Genomic DNA, 17652 nt, shown 5'->3' with positions numbered 1-17652 from the left:
TATAATTCTATATGTAATATGTTTATCAATGTCTACCGGTGCACACTACGGAAAAGTCAAGTAAGCGCGGGGATACAGATTGACAAGCAGAGACAGAATTTCCTATTTCGTGCTAGAGAAACCGGGAACCCCGGTAAAATGATAGCTTGTATCTCCGACACTAACGCCGATCCTGAGTGAGGAATCTCTGGGAGCGTAAACGGAAGACGTACAAGTATTGCAAATAATTTTTACAGAATTACACGTAAGCCGAAGGGTATGGTTTCTGCCTCTTTTTTCTTCCTCTTTCGCTCGGTTGGAGGTAATTGTTAATGAAAGCAAATATGTTAATGACAATTGTTTTTTGTTAAGAATGTGCACTGCTGATCAATGCTTGCGTTTCGAACTAGGAGACCTGACGAAAGTCACTTAGAGATCTCTAGTAATTACATGCTTATAGCGCTGTATTCCTTGAAGCATTTAGTTTCAGCAAACTAAACTTTTATCGCGACAAGCTAAAAAAACAGCGACATCAATCGAGCAACTTATGTCCCTCATGATAACTAAAGATTAAACTTTTCTTATCGCAATGCTTAATTTAACTCTGCTGCTTTGCATAAAACGAACTACGGAACATGTCTCCAGAAAAAAATGTCCTCCCCTAACTAATAAGAAAATATTTTCGGTCTTTTGTTTTTGAGTCTCCAGGTTTGCCGTGGTCAAGCAGGTATAAATTCCGTCGAAACGTCTTGCTTATGTCTATAGGATTTTATATCTTGCATATCATGCATTTTCTACAGGCCTATTTTAAATTGTCTTAAAGATGGCTTTCATTTTATCCGCATCCTTATTGTTTTACACTAGCTTGTCAATATGCTTCCACGAGGCCTCACGTTACTTGCCAATTGGAGGCACGGTGCCTCGTTCTTCATATATTGCAGCTTTGGTGGGGATTAGTTTATTTATATTCCTCTTACCTTAAGCTATATTTATTGCAATGGTAACATGGCTCTCGAAAGACAGTCGCTTCTCTGAGCTCGCCATTCTGGAAGAGTTCCAAGAGCAAATGATCCGCAAAGTGGCACTGTTTGTTTAAAAACGAATTGGACTTGAAGACTGTGATGAGCGATAAGATATATTTGATGAGGTAGTACGGACAAACCGACCTTTAAGGGGTCACTATTAACTCCCAAGGACTTGACGATGAACAAAGACTTTTCGGTGGAAGTATCTAAAAAATGCCTGAAACTAGAGAAACTGATAACTCTTTATTTATTGTATTACTCCTGAACGATTTGTTATAAGCTTTTGTTCAGCCTGTGGGGTCAAACTTGTTAATTGAGACAGCTTAATTGTTTTTTCAAAACAAAAAAAAAAAAAGAAAAAAAGTGGCCAAGTACATTGCTGTGATCGTTGCCGAGTCCTTTACATTCATGTTTCGTAAAAAAAAGAAACTTTTTTGTTCACATTAATCAAAATGAATGATTAGCTCCAGAAGTTTCATGGTTTTTATATTTTATTCCTGTTGAACTCTGAAGCTCTCCTCATTTGTGGGTGACTTTGAGGTTTAATAAATATAACGACCGGGTTAAAATAAACGAAGAAAAAACGTTTCCAAAGACTAACTTTTTTCGCTTTTGAACTCGCGCTATCACTACCTTCCTTCTTCTACGTGCAAACTGTAATCACGTTCACTTTGTTAAACAGCAATAAATATTCAACAGTCGTGCCTCGTTATACAAATAAGAACGTTAAATTTTGCAGTATTGTCCTAATTTTGATTTGAAGCAAAATAAGCTGCGATGCGAGTTTGCAAACTTTGAAGATGTGTGACTTTTGAAATCAGTAAACTTGAGAATGTGTATAATTGAATTCATTCATTTACATATTAATGTTTGTTCTTACACTAGTTCTTTCTGAAACGCAGATTGGTTCATTCGGGCCCCTTCTATTTCCATTGGAGTCCGCTCTTTTATTTCCCTGTAACAATATAGCGCATACTCATCGCGTTGTTAAGAGTTTCGGTGGAATTCAGGACATTCCTGAGCAACAATGGAAGCTAGGACCGATTTTATGCGTAATATAATGTTATTTAGATCCTTCTTTTTAGTTTCCGCGTGCACGTGGGATCTCCTGGGTAATAGTGCATTCGCTTTGGCAAAGCAGTGTTAAGTGCAACTACTAAACGACCCTCGGCTAAAATAAGGGTTTTTAAACGTCTAAACAGACGGCTTGAGTGGATATACATATATGCTGTTTGGCACTGGCGCAGGATTGGAAGATACTGCATGCATTTTTCGTTAGTTGTGCCCTCCCATTAAGTTTAGTGAGCCAGCATGTATAATTTTTGCAATCAGTGGCATATCATATACAGGGCAACATATATGGTAGATGACGTCCTTCCCAATGGAGTATAAACGTGAATAATGTCAGAAAATTATTATATGGAAAAATATGCTTCTTTTTCGAAATGGTATAGTTATAGAGGATAACTTATTTTCGTGAGGTCTAGATTAGTACCATAATGGGAAAAGAAACGCTAAAAGAAGACTACGCACGAATAACATAATCTGAGGAGACACGGCGATGTATATTAGTACATTAGTAAATTTTTTATTGTACTGGCTGTATGATTTTAGTCTGCCGTTGATATTGGTCATGCATATATTAATATACATATTTTACCATATAATGCATAGCGTCCTAGAGAGCTCAACGTGTTCATCCGACAGGGCTCTGCAACAAGAGAACTCTAACTTATGACAAGCTGAGCATATAGTGTACTGCAATCCATACATTGAGTTGGACATTTAAGGCCTGCTTGCATGTGATGATTGTACCTCTACCTGTTGGTCGCAGTAAATCCGGACAGCCTCGCGGTTGTGATTTAGGGCTTTGATAACTGTGTTGGGCGGCTCATTGACCAAGAAATATTTATTTAAAATTAAAGTTTACTCTTCCGTCAGTTGTTTACACACCACGGGTGTTTCGGAAAAATCACACCTATGTATTATATGTTTTTATTATTTTTATCATAAATATCATTTATGCGTATCGCCGAACTCCCTGTCCCCGCCCAAATTTCGCGTTCGCGGTTGAGACTAGATGCCAAAGTTTCAGTGCTCTTTCGTTCATTTGTTTTTATTTCTATATTTGGAAGTAAGGTCTCAGGAGAAAGTGATAACGGCACATGCACTCTGCCTGACTAGGTCGAGTCACTTTATTGAATTTTATCAGCAGGCAATAGAAACGCAGACATTAAAAATTCAATAATAAAATTCGATATTGAGATTTTTTTTTTTAAATAAAACAAAATGATGGCCAACGAAGCTCGCAAATACAAGGAGAATAATTTCATCTGCTCCGAATGCGCTCAATTTTATGATTAAAGATTGCGCAGATCCCTGTATAAATTCCTAATCACATATAGTATGCTCTGAATCATTGGCATCGGTTCCCAACCGCGAAAGCTACAATTGGGCGGAAGACGATCGCTCGGCGATACATAATTTTTAGTTATGCTGGGAGAAAAACATGGTTCCCGTTTATCTTAAACACTCGCAGCGTGTAATCAAGAACAATGTAAAAAAATATATATATCCCGAGCGTATGCGTAGCAGGGAAAGCCGGCAACGCCATTGATTTTGCAAAAAGGACGCATGATCGGGCTTTGCGCGCACGCCAGAGTATTCAGTCCCTCACTTATCACGAGTGGTCCTACCTGGTATTTCTTCCGGAGTCGATTTTGTTTTCGGTACCTATTGTAGGCCTACACCTTGTGTAATGTTAAGTGCAAACGCAGCCGACGCTACGAGTTGGTGGGATCAATCAGACATCGTCGAAAGCGCACCATCGTGGTGTTCGTCATGTTTCTGTGTGTGTTATATCTTCGCTCAACCGATCACGAAGAAGTCTTAGTGACATGCGCTTCTGAAGAAGCTTCATTGGTCTCACTAGCTCGTAGCATCGGCTGCGTCATGACTTAAGCTGAAACGAAGTATAGAAAACAAGGTACCTCGACATAATTAATGAACATAAGTGGTGGATGCGTGGAATCTGGGAAGAGTCTACACTTTCCACGACAAAAATTTAAGAGCGGCTGAGCAGTCCAGCATGCACGCTAAGCCCGATGATGATTGAGTGTTCCACTGTTATGGTTGGTTCCGATCTTTGCATTTTAGTGTGACCGATGGCGGCACGAACACGTGTGACTGATTACGAGAGTATGATTGCTATTGCCACCGAGGTCGTCACACCGTGTCCACAGTGAAACGCAACTTGTCGTAACGTAGTCGGTAACGCGCAAACGCATCTGAATCAGACTTTAGAGGACACTACAGGTTTCGTCAGTTCACATTCGCTTGGGTTTTTTATTTTGGAACGAGAGTACATGGTCATTATTTTACTCCAAGCGGGCTGATCTAAAATCAATCACTTCGTCAAATTTTAACTTGCGAGGGTTTATTGGTCTACTGCTGTACTGAAGGTTTTATATACGAGCAATAGTCTGGACGACCGCGTATGCTTTATTTTTCTTTAAGTTTAAGAGAACAATGAAACCTCGTATATTAAATTTTATATGAAGAGCCTGCTTAAACCAAGGTTATTTCCTGGACGCATCTAAAAGCCACGCAGGTAAATTTTCAGGCGAGTAGTGTGTTTTGCAGGAAAAGATAAACTGTTTGACCCCCCAGCTTTTTACATAAAAAATAGCATGCCATTACAAAACATAGAATGAAAAAAACGCGGAAATTTTGGCTTTGTTTTGCTACGATCATTTACGGTTCTTGTGTTTCTGGTTAGTCTAGTTTCGTAATTCGTTAAGGTTTTTTTTTCCGATGTTCTTTGCTTTTTAATAATCCTGAGCCACGCTTTTTGTCTCGTTGAGAATCACCAAGTGAAAGCCTAAACTTATTGTGCTGCAAAAGCAGAAACACACGTAAGGCGTATATTAATATATGTTACTTTTAATTTCGCCGTTAGGCGAATTTTATTGAAAAATAAATACACTTTCCGAATTTAATAAAATCTGTGTGCAACTGTTCAAAGTTCTCAGGACTGATCACTTAGCCACAAGTAATAAATAAAAAAATCAACATAATGTCATGCGCTTATGATTCTTTCTGAGCGTGATTCATTCATATATTTTCTATTTTGAAGACACTTATGGACTTAATGTAATGGTTTGCTCGATTAATTGTCATTGAATTACTCCGGAGCTGGTTGAAATATTTTGATTTATTATCATAATTCCTCCTCAACTCAGTCCGGGACCTTGCAATATATTAGTTCACTTTACAATAGCAAATACATTTCAGTGTTGTAAAATCGGACATGGTCATGTTAGGCTGACACGATACGACATGTATTATTTTGCAGCAGTAATGATCAGTACCATAACACACGCCTAACCTTTCCATAGCCCGATGACAAATTCAAGGCAAAAACACAAACAAAAAAACAAACACAAAAGGCTCTCAGAACAGCATATATTTAATAATCGTATCCTTGCAGCGTCTGGGGGCCTTAAGATTGATGGTTTGTTCCTCCTTTCCTTGTTTCGTTGCAGTTAATCTTTTCCGGTGAATACACGAAAGCCATGAACAAGGACTGGCACTCGGGCCACTTCTGCTGCTGGCAGTGCGACGAGTCGCTGACGGGCCAGCGTTACGTGCTGCGCGACGAGCACCCGTACTGCGTCCGCTGCTACGAGCAGGTCTTCGCAAACTCCTGCGAAGAGTGCTCCAAAGCCATCGGAATCGACTCCAAGGTGGGTGTTTTACTTGGCGACTGAAAACTCGCCTACGCGAAAACAGCACACTGATCTCTAAAAGCTTGTTTGAGAGAAATTAGAGTCTGATCGCTCTATTTTTTGTTTCTTCTTGTAGCTTGATGATTTCTTTGCTGTTAAAAAGCTGTAAACGTAATGGCGTTTTTTTTTTTCTTGGAGCAAGAAGGTGACTTTTCCTAGTGCGTCTACACTTTTACTACGCGTGACTTGTTACTGTGTCCACCCTGCTTTGCACACGTGACACTTGATAGTACGATTAATGTCGCAACGTTTGTCTTCAGACACACGTCGGAACACCCCAGTAACAGCACAGCCGTTTACAGGACGAGTGTTGCCAGGCTTGAATTTCACTCGGCTTTTCCTACATCGTCATGCACTTCGCTTTGATATTCGTCTCATAATCACCGTGAAACATGCACGCAATCAGAGAAAGAAAGTTAGATCGTCCTGGAGCAATCGTGAATCCGCCCTCCTGTTTCTATTGCCCTGCCATCGTCCGAAAATCTGTCCGTGGATCAATATGAGGAGACTATTTTTGGGGACATTTCTAAATGTCGCAGAATGAGAGATTGCTTGACAGTGACTGAGGGAACGGACGACACGATGGCATCTGACTACCAAAATATATGATGTCTGCCAACAACTATTGCCACGCGCTAGGCCACTAACTAGCTTGTATTCTCATGTTCGCGTTTCTATCACATATTTCATTTTTGTTGCCAACGCTGAAGGCCCACTCAAGCAATGCTTCTACTGTATCTTGCCATCTCAATAACGACAACGAAAACGAAACAATCGAAGCGGCTTTTTAACACTCTAAGAAATCTGGAGCGTGTACTCTCCCGCGAATCGCTGGGAAGAACCAATTGCTGCCTTCTACGGAAAAAGCACAGCCAATGACGAGGTTAATAAGGCACTTAGGTGTAACAAATGAGTCGTAAGATCCTACAGTGAACATCGTTAAGCGTCATCTTCAGCGGCACAACGCAGCCTTTTTTATGTCTAAACATAATATCAGCCTCGTCATTCTCTGAGCTTCCTCCATAGACTGCTGTGATTGGCTCTTCCCTGTGCAGTGCGGGAAGCTAGACGCTCAACATATTTTTAGAATTAGGTAATAATTAAGAATCCTTTCTCTGACTAAAATACGAAAACGAACATGTGATACACGTGTCCTTTCTTGTAATTTAGGATGTCATTTTCTGGAAGAAGATTGATACGATTTAGCGGATGATACGACGTTCGGGCTTAACAAATATTGATGTCCTGAACGCTTCAAAGATTACCACATTAGCGATTTCGCTGCGGATCATTTTTTTTAAGGCATGCAGATGCTTTACTTTTGTTATGCCTTGAGCGACCGCGGAAGAGTGCGTGACGAAACATGAAGGCGCAACGAATTTTCGGGGCCTCCTTTTATGAGAGGATGAAGTGTTATTCCAGGCCTGATAAATGCGGCTGTTTTTACAGCTGAAATCTAGGCTATCCTAGCTGGAAGCACGTAGACTAAACACGTGGGTGCTTATATTAGTTTAACCTAGCTGGAACGTACGAGAATGTGCCCCTCCACACGTGATGTATGTTTGGGTACGTCGGACTTTCAGCATCATTTTTAATGTGGATAAATTCAAAGCTCTCTTTTTTTAGTTTTGCGGCACGCTTCGGCGAAAAAATCACGGTGAAAATTGTTTGTCTTTATTTTTTTTTTTGTGTTTAGGTACATTCGTATTGATGACAAAACAAAGATATAATAAGGATGTAATAAAACCTTATATATTACTTACGTGGTGAACAGTGTCATTCTCACTATTTATTCAAAACGATAGCATTTAGTGGAAAGGTTGTGTTTTCATTTGTTTAAGGTTTGTTGAATATTTTATGGCGCGTAACATTGCTGATGTCCGCTCTTCCGATCTGGGATTATTAATTAACTATAGAGTTCCCAAATCGGCAATGATGATTAAAAGTCACCTCACTTTACCTGTCTATCAAATGAGTAATTTTACGTTGTGCCCGCAACCGCATATATTTGATATTATTTCTATCTTTCGACATGAATAATGCTCTGAACCAAAAAATTCAAATACAATTGCAAGTTGCGAAGTAATGTATATAATAAACTTACATTATAAGTGCCTATTGAACTTTAAGTTCCAACAGCAATAAAAAAATTAAGTGTTTTGATATCATGCCTTCTTGCTTTAAATATCGCTATTTACCAGAAAAAGTAGATCGTTGCGAAGATTACAGCTCCATGAACATATACAAATATATTACATAAGGAACCCAGTACTTTTAGATTATGAAACGCGACATAAATTGTGTTTCCAATTTACCACTTGAGCACCCGATAACTTTCCTCTGGCGTCTACAAAAACAATACAGGCACTAGGAGGCCAATCAGACCACTCGACGCAGGATATAGCATCATACAGAACCAATTGTTCGTACTATCAAATGTAGCAGCAGCCGACATAATGCGCCTAACTGCTGTCACTGTCAGCTTTAGAAAAAAAACAAAAACAATTACGCTTTGGCGAGTTCCGAGAGTATTGATATCGCTCCACTGTCAGTGTCCTTTAGCCGACAGAAAACACCGACGATTGAGAAACGGTCAGTGCGGAGGCGATCTGGTCGAAGTTTACCATGATTATTTGACCCGAGACTGGGGCAGATGGAGGAAATAGACAGACAGCGTTACTATAATAGAAACGCTGTCTCTTCCTGTTTCTTTCTCTTCAACGGTAACACTTTTTCTCCTGGTCCAGTCTCGGGTTGAAATAATCGTGATTGAATCACAGCGCTATGCTGAGCGGAAATTTGTCTGCTTCTTGCACAGAAGTTGCTATCATGCCAGAACGTCAAGAAGGCTCTTTTTTACTGATTTAAAAAAAAAATAGTGCGTAGACCTCAAGGCGTCAGGCATTAAGGCTTACCCACTATCCTTTCAATCGAAGCCAATCAGAACTCATCGTCGTACTGACGTCACAGCAGCTCCAGCGCAAGAAGCAGACGACTTGCTTTTCTGCATACACGCGTGAACATAATAAGGCCATGCTCTGCGTTTCTTGAGTTGTCCATGACCATAGAAAGGATGAGTCATTAGATGGCTATTATTTAAACCTTCGTTAAATTAGCCGACTCTAGTTACTGACAGCTTACAAAGCGCAGGGTGCGGCTTACTATCTACGTGCTTTTTACCTCGTGATTCGGTTCTCTGCGTTCTCATCGGCTGACGCCGCTGTCCCCATTGGCCGTGGAAGGATACTGAGATGTGCGGGAATCGCCACACCCTGCGCATCGTACACTCTCGGTGACCAAAGCTCTGTCACTCAGACCATAGCCTCCTCTATACTCACAAAGCCTGGGAGTTCGACGACGGAGCCATAGAGAGCCCGGTCACAGATTTGAAGCACGAGGATCTGGCAGCACATAGCATCAAAAAGCCCTTTTTCAGGAAACCTGGACGGCAGCGCACAGCTTTTGCAGCGGCGAGGGCACGAAACACACTTGTGCACTTGGGAGAAGTGTGTTTCGGCGTCACGCCGCAGCGTGGCGCAAGTCTTTTGGGTCTCCTCTCATGCGTTGTCTGCCGCTCCACCGTTTCCATTTCGGCGGCTACGTCTCATGGCGATCTGCCGGGCTTTGTCACTGTATAAGAGGCTATGCTCAGACATCTACTTTGAGAAACAGACGCCGATCTAGATGTCAGTATTTGAACCATCGGCATTCCCTTTCTCTTAGGATCTGTCGTACAAGGAGAAGCATTGGCACGAGGCCTGTTTCCTCTGCAGCAAGTGCCGTGTGTCCCTGGTGGATAAACCGTTCGGTTCCAAGGCGGAGAAGGTCTACTGTGCTTCCTGCTACGACGCTGCCTTCGCCTCCCGTTGCGATGGCTGCGGAGAAATTTTCAGGGCAGGTAGGTGTCAGGAAGAAATCTTCTATATAAGCATGTCTCCTGTAACTGCCTACGTGAGCACCAAGCAATATGTCGTCTGTTGGGAACTTATGCGCTTCCTTAAGTTGATGTTTTTGCCAGTATGTATGTATGAAGCTTTATGGAGTGCCGGTGTATAGTCGCTAGCAATAGTAGTCTAACCTCGCGGGACTGAGCAAGGCCAATAACATCAGATTCTTAAATGGCGCCTATCGTAAGCGAATTTTAAAATGTAAACAAAAGTATTGATTTATATTTCTACTCTGACTTTTACGCTTCATTAAGATTTTATTGCTATGGAATGCAAGGAATTCGCTGGGAGTATTGTGTAGTTTGTTGAGGAGCCGGGAAACATATTGAGGCTATAAATAAGCGATATTTACTCATAGTTCTATGTCTGCAGGAGTGGAAAAAATATTTTGGTTTGATTTATAAATAAACGTTAACTTTATTGGGCGAGTAGCGACAATTTAAAGGAACGTAATATCCTCACTAAAATAATGCAGATGGCGGTTGTTAACCGTAATTAGTGTTGGCTCTTCCTAGTCTTTCTGTTTCTTCGCCAAATGCTCACCAAAATCAGCCAAAACAAACCAAAAACGGCTGAGGTTGTAAAAAAAAAGTTTGGTGCTTTTCTTTACATTTCTGGCATCGTAAAATAAAAGCTGAGACGCCCGGGGGTAGCAATTGCAAGAGCACAAACGATTTCTGTGAGATAAACATGGCATCATGGAACTTGAAGCACACTTTTTTGCCATGACTGTGTTGTTGCTTAGTTGTTAAACTTTACATTTGTTAAAATGTTATTTACATTCCTCAAGTTTATATTTGTACAATATTTGAATACGTGTTTTCAGAACGTTGTGATAATTGGTTAACACTAGTAATTCCAGAAACCAAAGGAACAACAAAAAACAACTTTGTTTCGTACTACTGAGACGCGAAATACATTTTCAGAATATTTTGACACGTAAGAAAGACAATTAATCACAGTTTTGGTGCGTAATTTTTCTCACTTTCTTAATTGTTTTGGTACTTGGCGTTAAGTGAGATATATCCTCAACGTATGTTAATGTTTGAGCATGAAATACACAAAGAACTTGTTTTCGTGTCTCAGGGCTGTGTGAAGAAAAGTGTATAATTTTAGATACATGTAAGATATACACAGGGAAACGACCAACGCCGTGAAATTGCGTGAATTGCAGCATAGATCTGGTCTGATCTGTATCTGCACTCAACCTTTACTAATTTTCTTAATGTGAAATTAACTAAACAAATGTAGATTCTCGCCAATTTAAAGAATTGTAAAGAAAAAACTATTAGAAAAAATTCGTGGGTGTATCACTATTAAAAAAAGTTTTTCGCTTATTATTATTACAACTTTTTGACAAACAATATTTTAAAATTATTTTGCGTATCCAGACGTTGAGCTATTTTGTATTTATTAAGTTCGAACAGGAAATATTTCTGGGAAACTACGCTTGAACTATATGACAACAAGTTTGGCATGATTTTCGTTGACTATCTCTTTCATGAATTTTCGCTTTTGGCCTGTCGCCAGGGGAACACAACGAATTTATTGATCCGTAGTCATTAAGGGCTATGAACTTGTCGGAGCGAGTGTTCACAAAATATTTAAAAAATCAAACCGCCGACCAGTAATAAAGGCGGATTATAGGTTATATAAAACTGAATTGATGCTTCGCTAGATATTTGTAAAGGTCTGAGATATTTTGTAAATTTTCAAAACACGCACAAAAGATAAAGCAGTCTGTGGGTAATTGGGAAGCACTACTCAAACCTGAAGTTCCCTCGGCACACACGTTTTCGCCCATTAGTAATTGTTACTGAATTTTGGTAAACGTTAGTTAAATGTGCCCAAGGGCCCTACAAATACAGGTAGCTCAAAAAACGTTTTTATTTAGCATGCGATGCAAACATCACATAGGGATGTTCGGTCGCTTGGCTCTGTCTTGGTCAGCGGCGCACCCTCTCCATCAAGGTTCTCGTTTATTTCTAGTTACAGTTTCTAACAAGAACTTCCAAATAAAGCTCGGGCGTTTTTATTAGTAGCCTTTCAACTTGGCTAAACAATATAGATATATAAAATGATCACCAGTAGGTTTATTTTTCTACACAGCTTCATAGTAAACACCGATATAGTAAACACATGAACAAATTGAAGCAAATGTTTTATACTCCTGCAATAGCGGGTGAACCGTTTTACGAATTGATAGAGTAAATATAAGGTATTGTAAACGTGTTCCCTGAAATGGTTTAGCAATGTTGAACTGTATTTATATCGCTGCGCGTTTTTAATCGAAGTTATGTATTTCTTTTTTTTTTTTTCAATCGTGAGGGGCTGAGATCTCTTTAGCGGATGCGCATTATTTCTCTCTTCTAAAGTGGCTATCGATTCGTTTTTTTTGTGCGTCCTTTCTTTGCGTCCAAAGTTCGTGCATCCAAAGTTGCGTCCAAAGTTCGCGCGTCGGGGAGTTTGACTCCGTGTAACTCCCCGACGCGCGAACTTGCGAGCGGTCGCTGTTCCTCTCCTAAACATAGCGGCTCGACCGCCGGACATGGCCGTCGTCCGACGCGGCGTGAAACCTCACGCTTCTCCGTGCCTCGTTTGTTCACTTAATTTCAGAGGCGCTGCTAGATTTATCTGCCATACGCGCCTAGAAACCCCGCCACTTCTGGCGTGACTTTGACCCTTTCCCGGTAATGGGACGGTCTCTTGCGACACCCTGCGGCCGCCGGAGCGTCGTCGTACGGTCATCAAAAATCTTGGGACCGCAACGGGGCCCCTCTTTTGTTGCTGCAGCAGAGCGACGGGCCTTCTGCCGCCACCTCCCTTGCCCCTTTTGTGTTTCCGAAAGAGGGACACGACCTCCGACGGCCAGCGTCATTTGGTCGTCATGGCTACCAGACAGAGAGAGGAGGGCCGGGGAAGGGCGGGTGGTGATCTGGAGTACGACGGGCGTGGCTGACTGCACTGCACGGCCAGGGGACGAAGTGTCATAGCTGTCGTTTGCGTCTCCTCTGTCGCTGCTCTTCGGCTGGGCTGCAACGTTGCTCGTCGCTGCTGCTTCTCTTTCCTGCGCGCCTATCTGGTCGAGTTAGCGGCGTTCGTTACTAAGTGCACCACCTTTTGCCTAAACGGCTATTTCCCGCTTCAGCGTGCGATTCGAGAACGATATCTCATTTCCCGTTGTTCGCCCCTTAAGCTGGGATAACCAGGGATGAAGTTTTGGAGCGACGATCTATGTGAGTGGGTCTTCCAAGGTTTCCTATTTTTTCTCTGCGCTTAAAGCTTAGAAACAACTAGAATTTACTGGTTAAATTGTACGTGTTTTTCAGTGAAGTAGGGATACGGCGAATTGCTTCATGGGAACGAATATTCTAATACACGTAATTTTACTTCGATAACCGCAGAGGCAAAGTTCGTCCTTGAATGGGTATAAAGTCACGAGCTTGAGGCTCAGAAATTTATTGGAAGTGTAGTTTCCCGCAATGTGCAAAACTTGTGCGGTTTTGTCGACAAAAAATAGAATAGTCTAGTTTAATAGTACATGTTTCTTGACAATGATAATTAAGTACTGCCTGCAGTAAACGATTCCAGTAATGAACGAACGTCTGCGATGAAATGAGCCACGCCACAAGAAAAATAGTTACAGAATTGTGGAGCTAGTTCTAAATAATATTCCACTGTAGATTGGCACTTCTGGTACGAAAAACATAATTTGTGAAAATTCATAGCCCGATTGCGCAACGATCAGTCCAATAACAGCTCTTAATCTGATCTTTTTTTTTTTCGGCTCGACCTGACAAACGTTAGCTTGATAGGGTATAGCTGGTTTCTGTTTCCCTCGTGTCTACCTTCGCCCTGCCACGTATAGGACACAAAACCTATCACTAAAATGCGGCCTATATATTAATCCACTCGGAGTATCTAAATGATTGTTTAGGCATAATCTGTGGACTACAGCAGACGGAAAGAAAAAAGTGGGACATAATAATTATGAAGTTGGTGACCTAAAATTTCAAAATTTATCTTTTTACATTTTCTTCTGGACTGCCAAGTGTACTAATCCGAGAATACGTATCCCTTCGTTCAAAGAAGTCCCGTATCACTTCTTAGGTTACAAAAACAATGTTGTCCTTTACGTTTTCAAAGACCCTCGACGCCGATGCTACTCCCTTTTTGCATTAAGTTCGCAGCCGACGTCGCGACCCGACGGGGCCAATGAAGCAGCGCCAAAAGTGCATCGTGATCACTGAGCTAACTGTCTTTGTGGGTATAGATCACCGGCTAGACAAATCACGCACAAAAAACAAAGTGTGCGATCGCGGCGCCTTCACTGTGCGTGATTGGTTAAGTCGGTGACACACAGGGCGCAACAAATAGCGGCCCGTCTCTTTAAATCGACAGCAAAAACCAGTTTCTTAACCTATCGCCCCACGATTTTATGCAGCGTTGCCCACAGGTAATGCATTTTTTTACAAAATTCGCGAAGAGCGAACTTACATGAGGAAGAACTAAAAAAAGAAAAACAAATCTTAACTCCTATGGAAACGCATCGAGGCCACCAGTCTTCAAACAATAGGTGGCCTTATTGTTTGAAGACCGGTGGCTTAGCTGCTTTTCCATAGGAGTTAAGAGTTTTTTTTTTTTACTTTTTCCTTAGGTAAGTTTGCTCTTTGCCAATTTTGTTAAAACAATGCACCACCTGTGGGCAAAGCGGCACGAAGTCTTAGCGCGATAGGTTAGGCCACCCATTTTTGAGGTCCATTTACAGAGCCTGGGCACTATTTGAGACACCCTGTAGAAAAATCGAAAAAGACGGTGAACGCCGTGACGTCGCACTTTTGACGCTGCTTGATTTGCTTCATCGAATAGTAACGTGGACAGCAGTCTGGCGTAATGGGAAACGGAGTATAACCCCAAGAAGTGCGACGAAAGCGTCACCCGCGACCGTTGCTGGGGCAGGTGGCCTGTAATCGCGACCCAATCTGTCGGTGGTGCGATATGTTTGCTTAACGGCGTTTGCAGCAAACTGTGGTGCGTTCCTCTGGCGTCGGACTTCTGTTGCTTGTTTTCATTGTATATTTACGTTAGGGGGCGATTCATGGGTCTCTGCACTACGGAGTCATAATACTACAAGCTGCGCCGAACTGCGACCGTTTAGTAACCGCCCCTTTAGTGAAAACACTGCCAAAATATGTTTCTAGCTGGCGTGCGACGGACGACGGTGTGGCCTGATACTTTTGTGATACTGGTGGTGCCGTTGGCCCGCTGGGTTTGCCACCGCACCAACCACCGAACGAGATTATTTAACGTTTAAGTTTGTATTACCTGCGTGACCGTGTAATTAATGAAAACCTTGCCTAGTACAAAGTTCCCTTCCATTGATGTAAAAGAAAAATATGAATTGCTTTCTTTAAAGTTTTTTTTTATTTAATGAGGATGACAGACGTTGTGGGTCGGGCGTTTTTTTTAACCGATTGGATCTAATTTGATTCAAGTTGTTTGTATGGTCCCCAATAAGTATGTCTAAACGTCCGGGACACTTCGTAGGTACCAAGAAGATGGAGTACAAGGGCCACCAGTGGCACGATAAATGCTTCTGCTGCTGTACTTGCAAGAACCCCATCGGAACTCGAAGCTTTATTCCTCGAGACAACGACATCTACTGCACCACCTGCTACGAGGAGAAGTTCTCCACCAGGTGCATTAAGTGCAACCAGGTAAATAGCTTCCTATCAAATCGGAGAGTTTTTCATAAACAGCGGGGTTCGAAGGTTACCGTCCGTAGCATGCACAATGTATGATTTTGCAGTGCCTGTAGGTCGGGCTCTACGCTGTGCTAATAGGAGGCCCATCTTAACAGTGATCTTCGTTTTAAACAGCTGGCAACACCTAAGATTTATAGCCTCTTCGTCATAAAACGTATTTCACTACAGTGCTAGAATGAGGTTGTCGTTACATCACGCTGTCATTGATTGGTGGAATTCTGCATTCTTCACCCAGGCGCACTTGCTTATATTATGTTTCCCCGTTCACGTGCAACTGCGGGCGTCGAGTTCAATCTTTAAATGTTGTGATACTCAAAACTTTAGTAAAAAGCATAAAACTGCTTCAAATCCATTGTTGTATTTTGTGACTATTTCTAACACGGTGATCAAGTAATAATTATTAACCGCGTGTAAGATACACATGTGGAGTATTTAGCCACCGGCCATGTATCTTTTTATATCCATGATTAATTTAGTTGTTAAAGAACGTGATCCGGATATAGGTAGGAAGAGACACATATAAAAAAAACGCAAACAAATGGGACAAAATCGGAGATACACACAAACACAGGAGATGCGCTATGTGTTTCTCCAAATTTGTCACGTTTGTTTGCGCTTTATTTAGATCGATTGACCAACAGCCCGCCAGTAATCTACTGCTTTACAAACAAGCATATCGCAACCATGAACTTACTATCCTGCGATAATGTTCACCCTAGTGCACTCACCATAGCAGGCTGCAAAAATGCTTTGTCAGTTAATGCACAGAAAACTATACCGCCAATTGCGCCACCTTTTGTGGTATTGGCAACACTTATAGCCATCCCAGTATTTTTGCTCACCTTTTTTAATTGTAAAGTAGTTGCATCCCTGCAACCTTTTTGCTTGATTGTGTATATCACGAATATCAAAATCCGCGGTACGAGAACAATGAAAATTACCCATCATGTTTATATCGTTTTGGCTTTCACATAGTATCTTTAATGTTCACACTACACCGGCAAGTCGTATACGCTTTCCAAACCAAACACCAATAAACAACCTCAAAAACAATTATTCGAAATCGACATTTTTTAAGGGAAAATGTGGTTATTGATGTACAAAAAAAACTATATTCAAGCTTGTTGTGATTTTCCTTTCTGTGTTCACGTTCGGTGACGGCAAGGTGTACGAGAGGAACATATTCCCCATTAAAGATAAAACAATTTTCTATTACTATATTAAAATTTTGTGTGTAATCACTGAAAGCATAAGAAACGTAGGGCCTGGGAAGCCTCCTACATCTCATTATGACTCCGCAGCGAATGATGTTGCAGCGTTGCCCAATGAGATCGCCGAAAAACGAATATCAGAGTTAGAAACCTGAACACGATCCGTTTATTCGGCTGACACACGACTACAGTAGCCGCACGCAGACATCGTCTACATTTTCGCGCCTGCACACGTCTTGTAATTCGAGAGCCTCGAGGCCCCAATGAACCGAATCTCTCATCGAGCTGAAGATGACAGCATTGTCGCGTATCGCAGATCATCAGCAGCGGCGGCGTGACGTACCGCAACGAGCCCTGGCACCGGGAGTGCTTCACCTGCACCAACTGCAGCTCGTCCTTAGCGGGCCAGCGATTCACTTCTCGCGACGAGAAGCCATACTGCGCCGAGTGTTTCGGCGAGCTCTTCGCCAAGAGGTGCACCGCCTGTTCCAAGCCCATCACCGGTGAGGCTGCAGTTTTGGCCTTCTTTTACTTCATTCCCCTGCGTTAACGCGTGTATCTGCTCTTACTTAAAAGCGATGATGTCGGCAGGTATGTGCCTTGTTAGGAAACGTTTAAACTTCCAAGGCTGGACATGCTCTAACCAGGTTTTAATCAACAGAATACCAGAGGTATCGGGGCTGGACTTGAAACGTAAAAATAAGCAACGGAACATCCCACAGGCCCCATCAGAGTGTCTCGTGACCGTGACCAAGCTGGCCTCGTAACACATAAATATTTGCTTATTAAAACTTCTTAATTAAACTACGAACAGTGAAGAAAAAATATTGTTTTCTCATGGTTCACAACGTTCGTTTGACTTCTGGTAACCATAAAACAATATTATTTTATTTTTATTTTCATTCGGAATAGCCCTAGTTTAAATAAACACTCCGCAT

The 17652-nt window shown here is 41.7% G+C and overlaps 1 protein-coding gene across 4 annotated transcripts in view; it reads left to right on the top strand.

Annotated features, from left to right (window-relative positions):
* The window catches only part of LOC8028301 (four and a half LIM domains protein 2), a 350510-nt gene that overhangs the window by 331251 nt on the left and 1607 nt on the right, over positions 1 to 17652 (top strand). For all 4 annotated transcript variants that reach the window (XM_042291935.1, XM_042291937.1, XM_042291936.1 and 1 more), the window contains 4 exons: positions 5549 to 5749; positions 9515 to 9689; positions 15286 to 15455; positions 17031 to 17217. In XM_042291935.1, the coding sequence (XP_042147869.1) occupies positions 5549 to 5749; positions 9515 to 9689; positions 15286 to 15455; positions 17031 to 17217 (733 nt within the window). The remainder of the gene's footprint in view (positions 1 to 5548; positions 5750 to 9514; positions 9690 to 15285; positions 15456 to 17030; positions 17218 to 17652) is intronic.

This window comes from Ixodes scapularis, unplaced genomic scaffold, assembly GCF_016920785.2.
Source record: "Ixodes scapularis isolate PalLabHiFi unplaced genomic scaffold, ASM1692078v2 PGA_scaffold2__306_contigs__length_199485367, whole genome shotgun sequence".
Classification (NCBI taxonomy): Eukaryota; Metazoa; Arthropoda; class Arachnida; order Ixodida; family Ixodidae; genus Ixodes; species Ixodes scapularis.
This window is presented reverse-complemented; position numbering and strand designations above follow the sequence as displayed.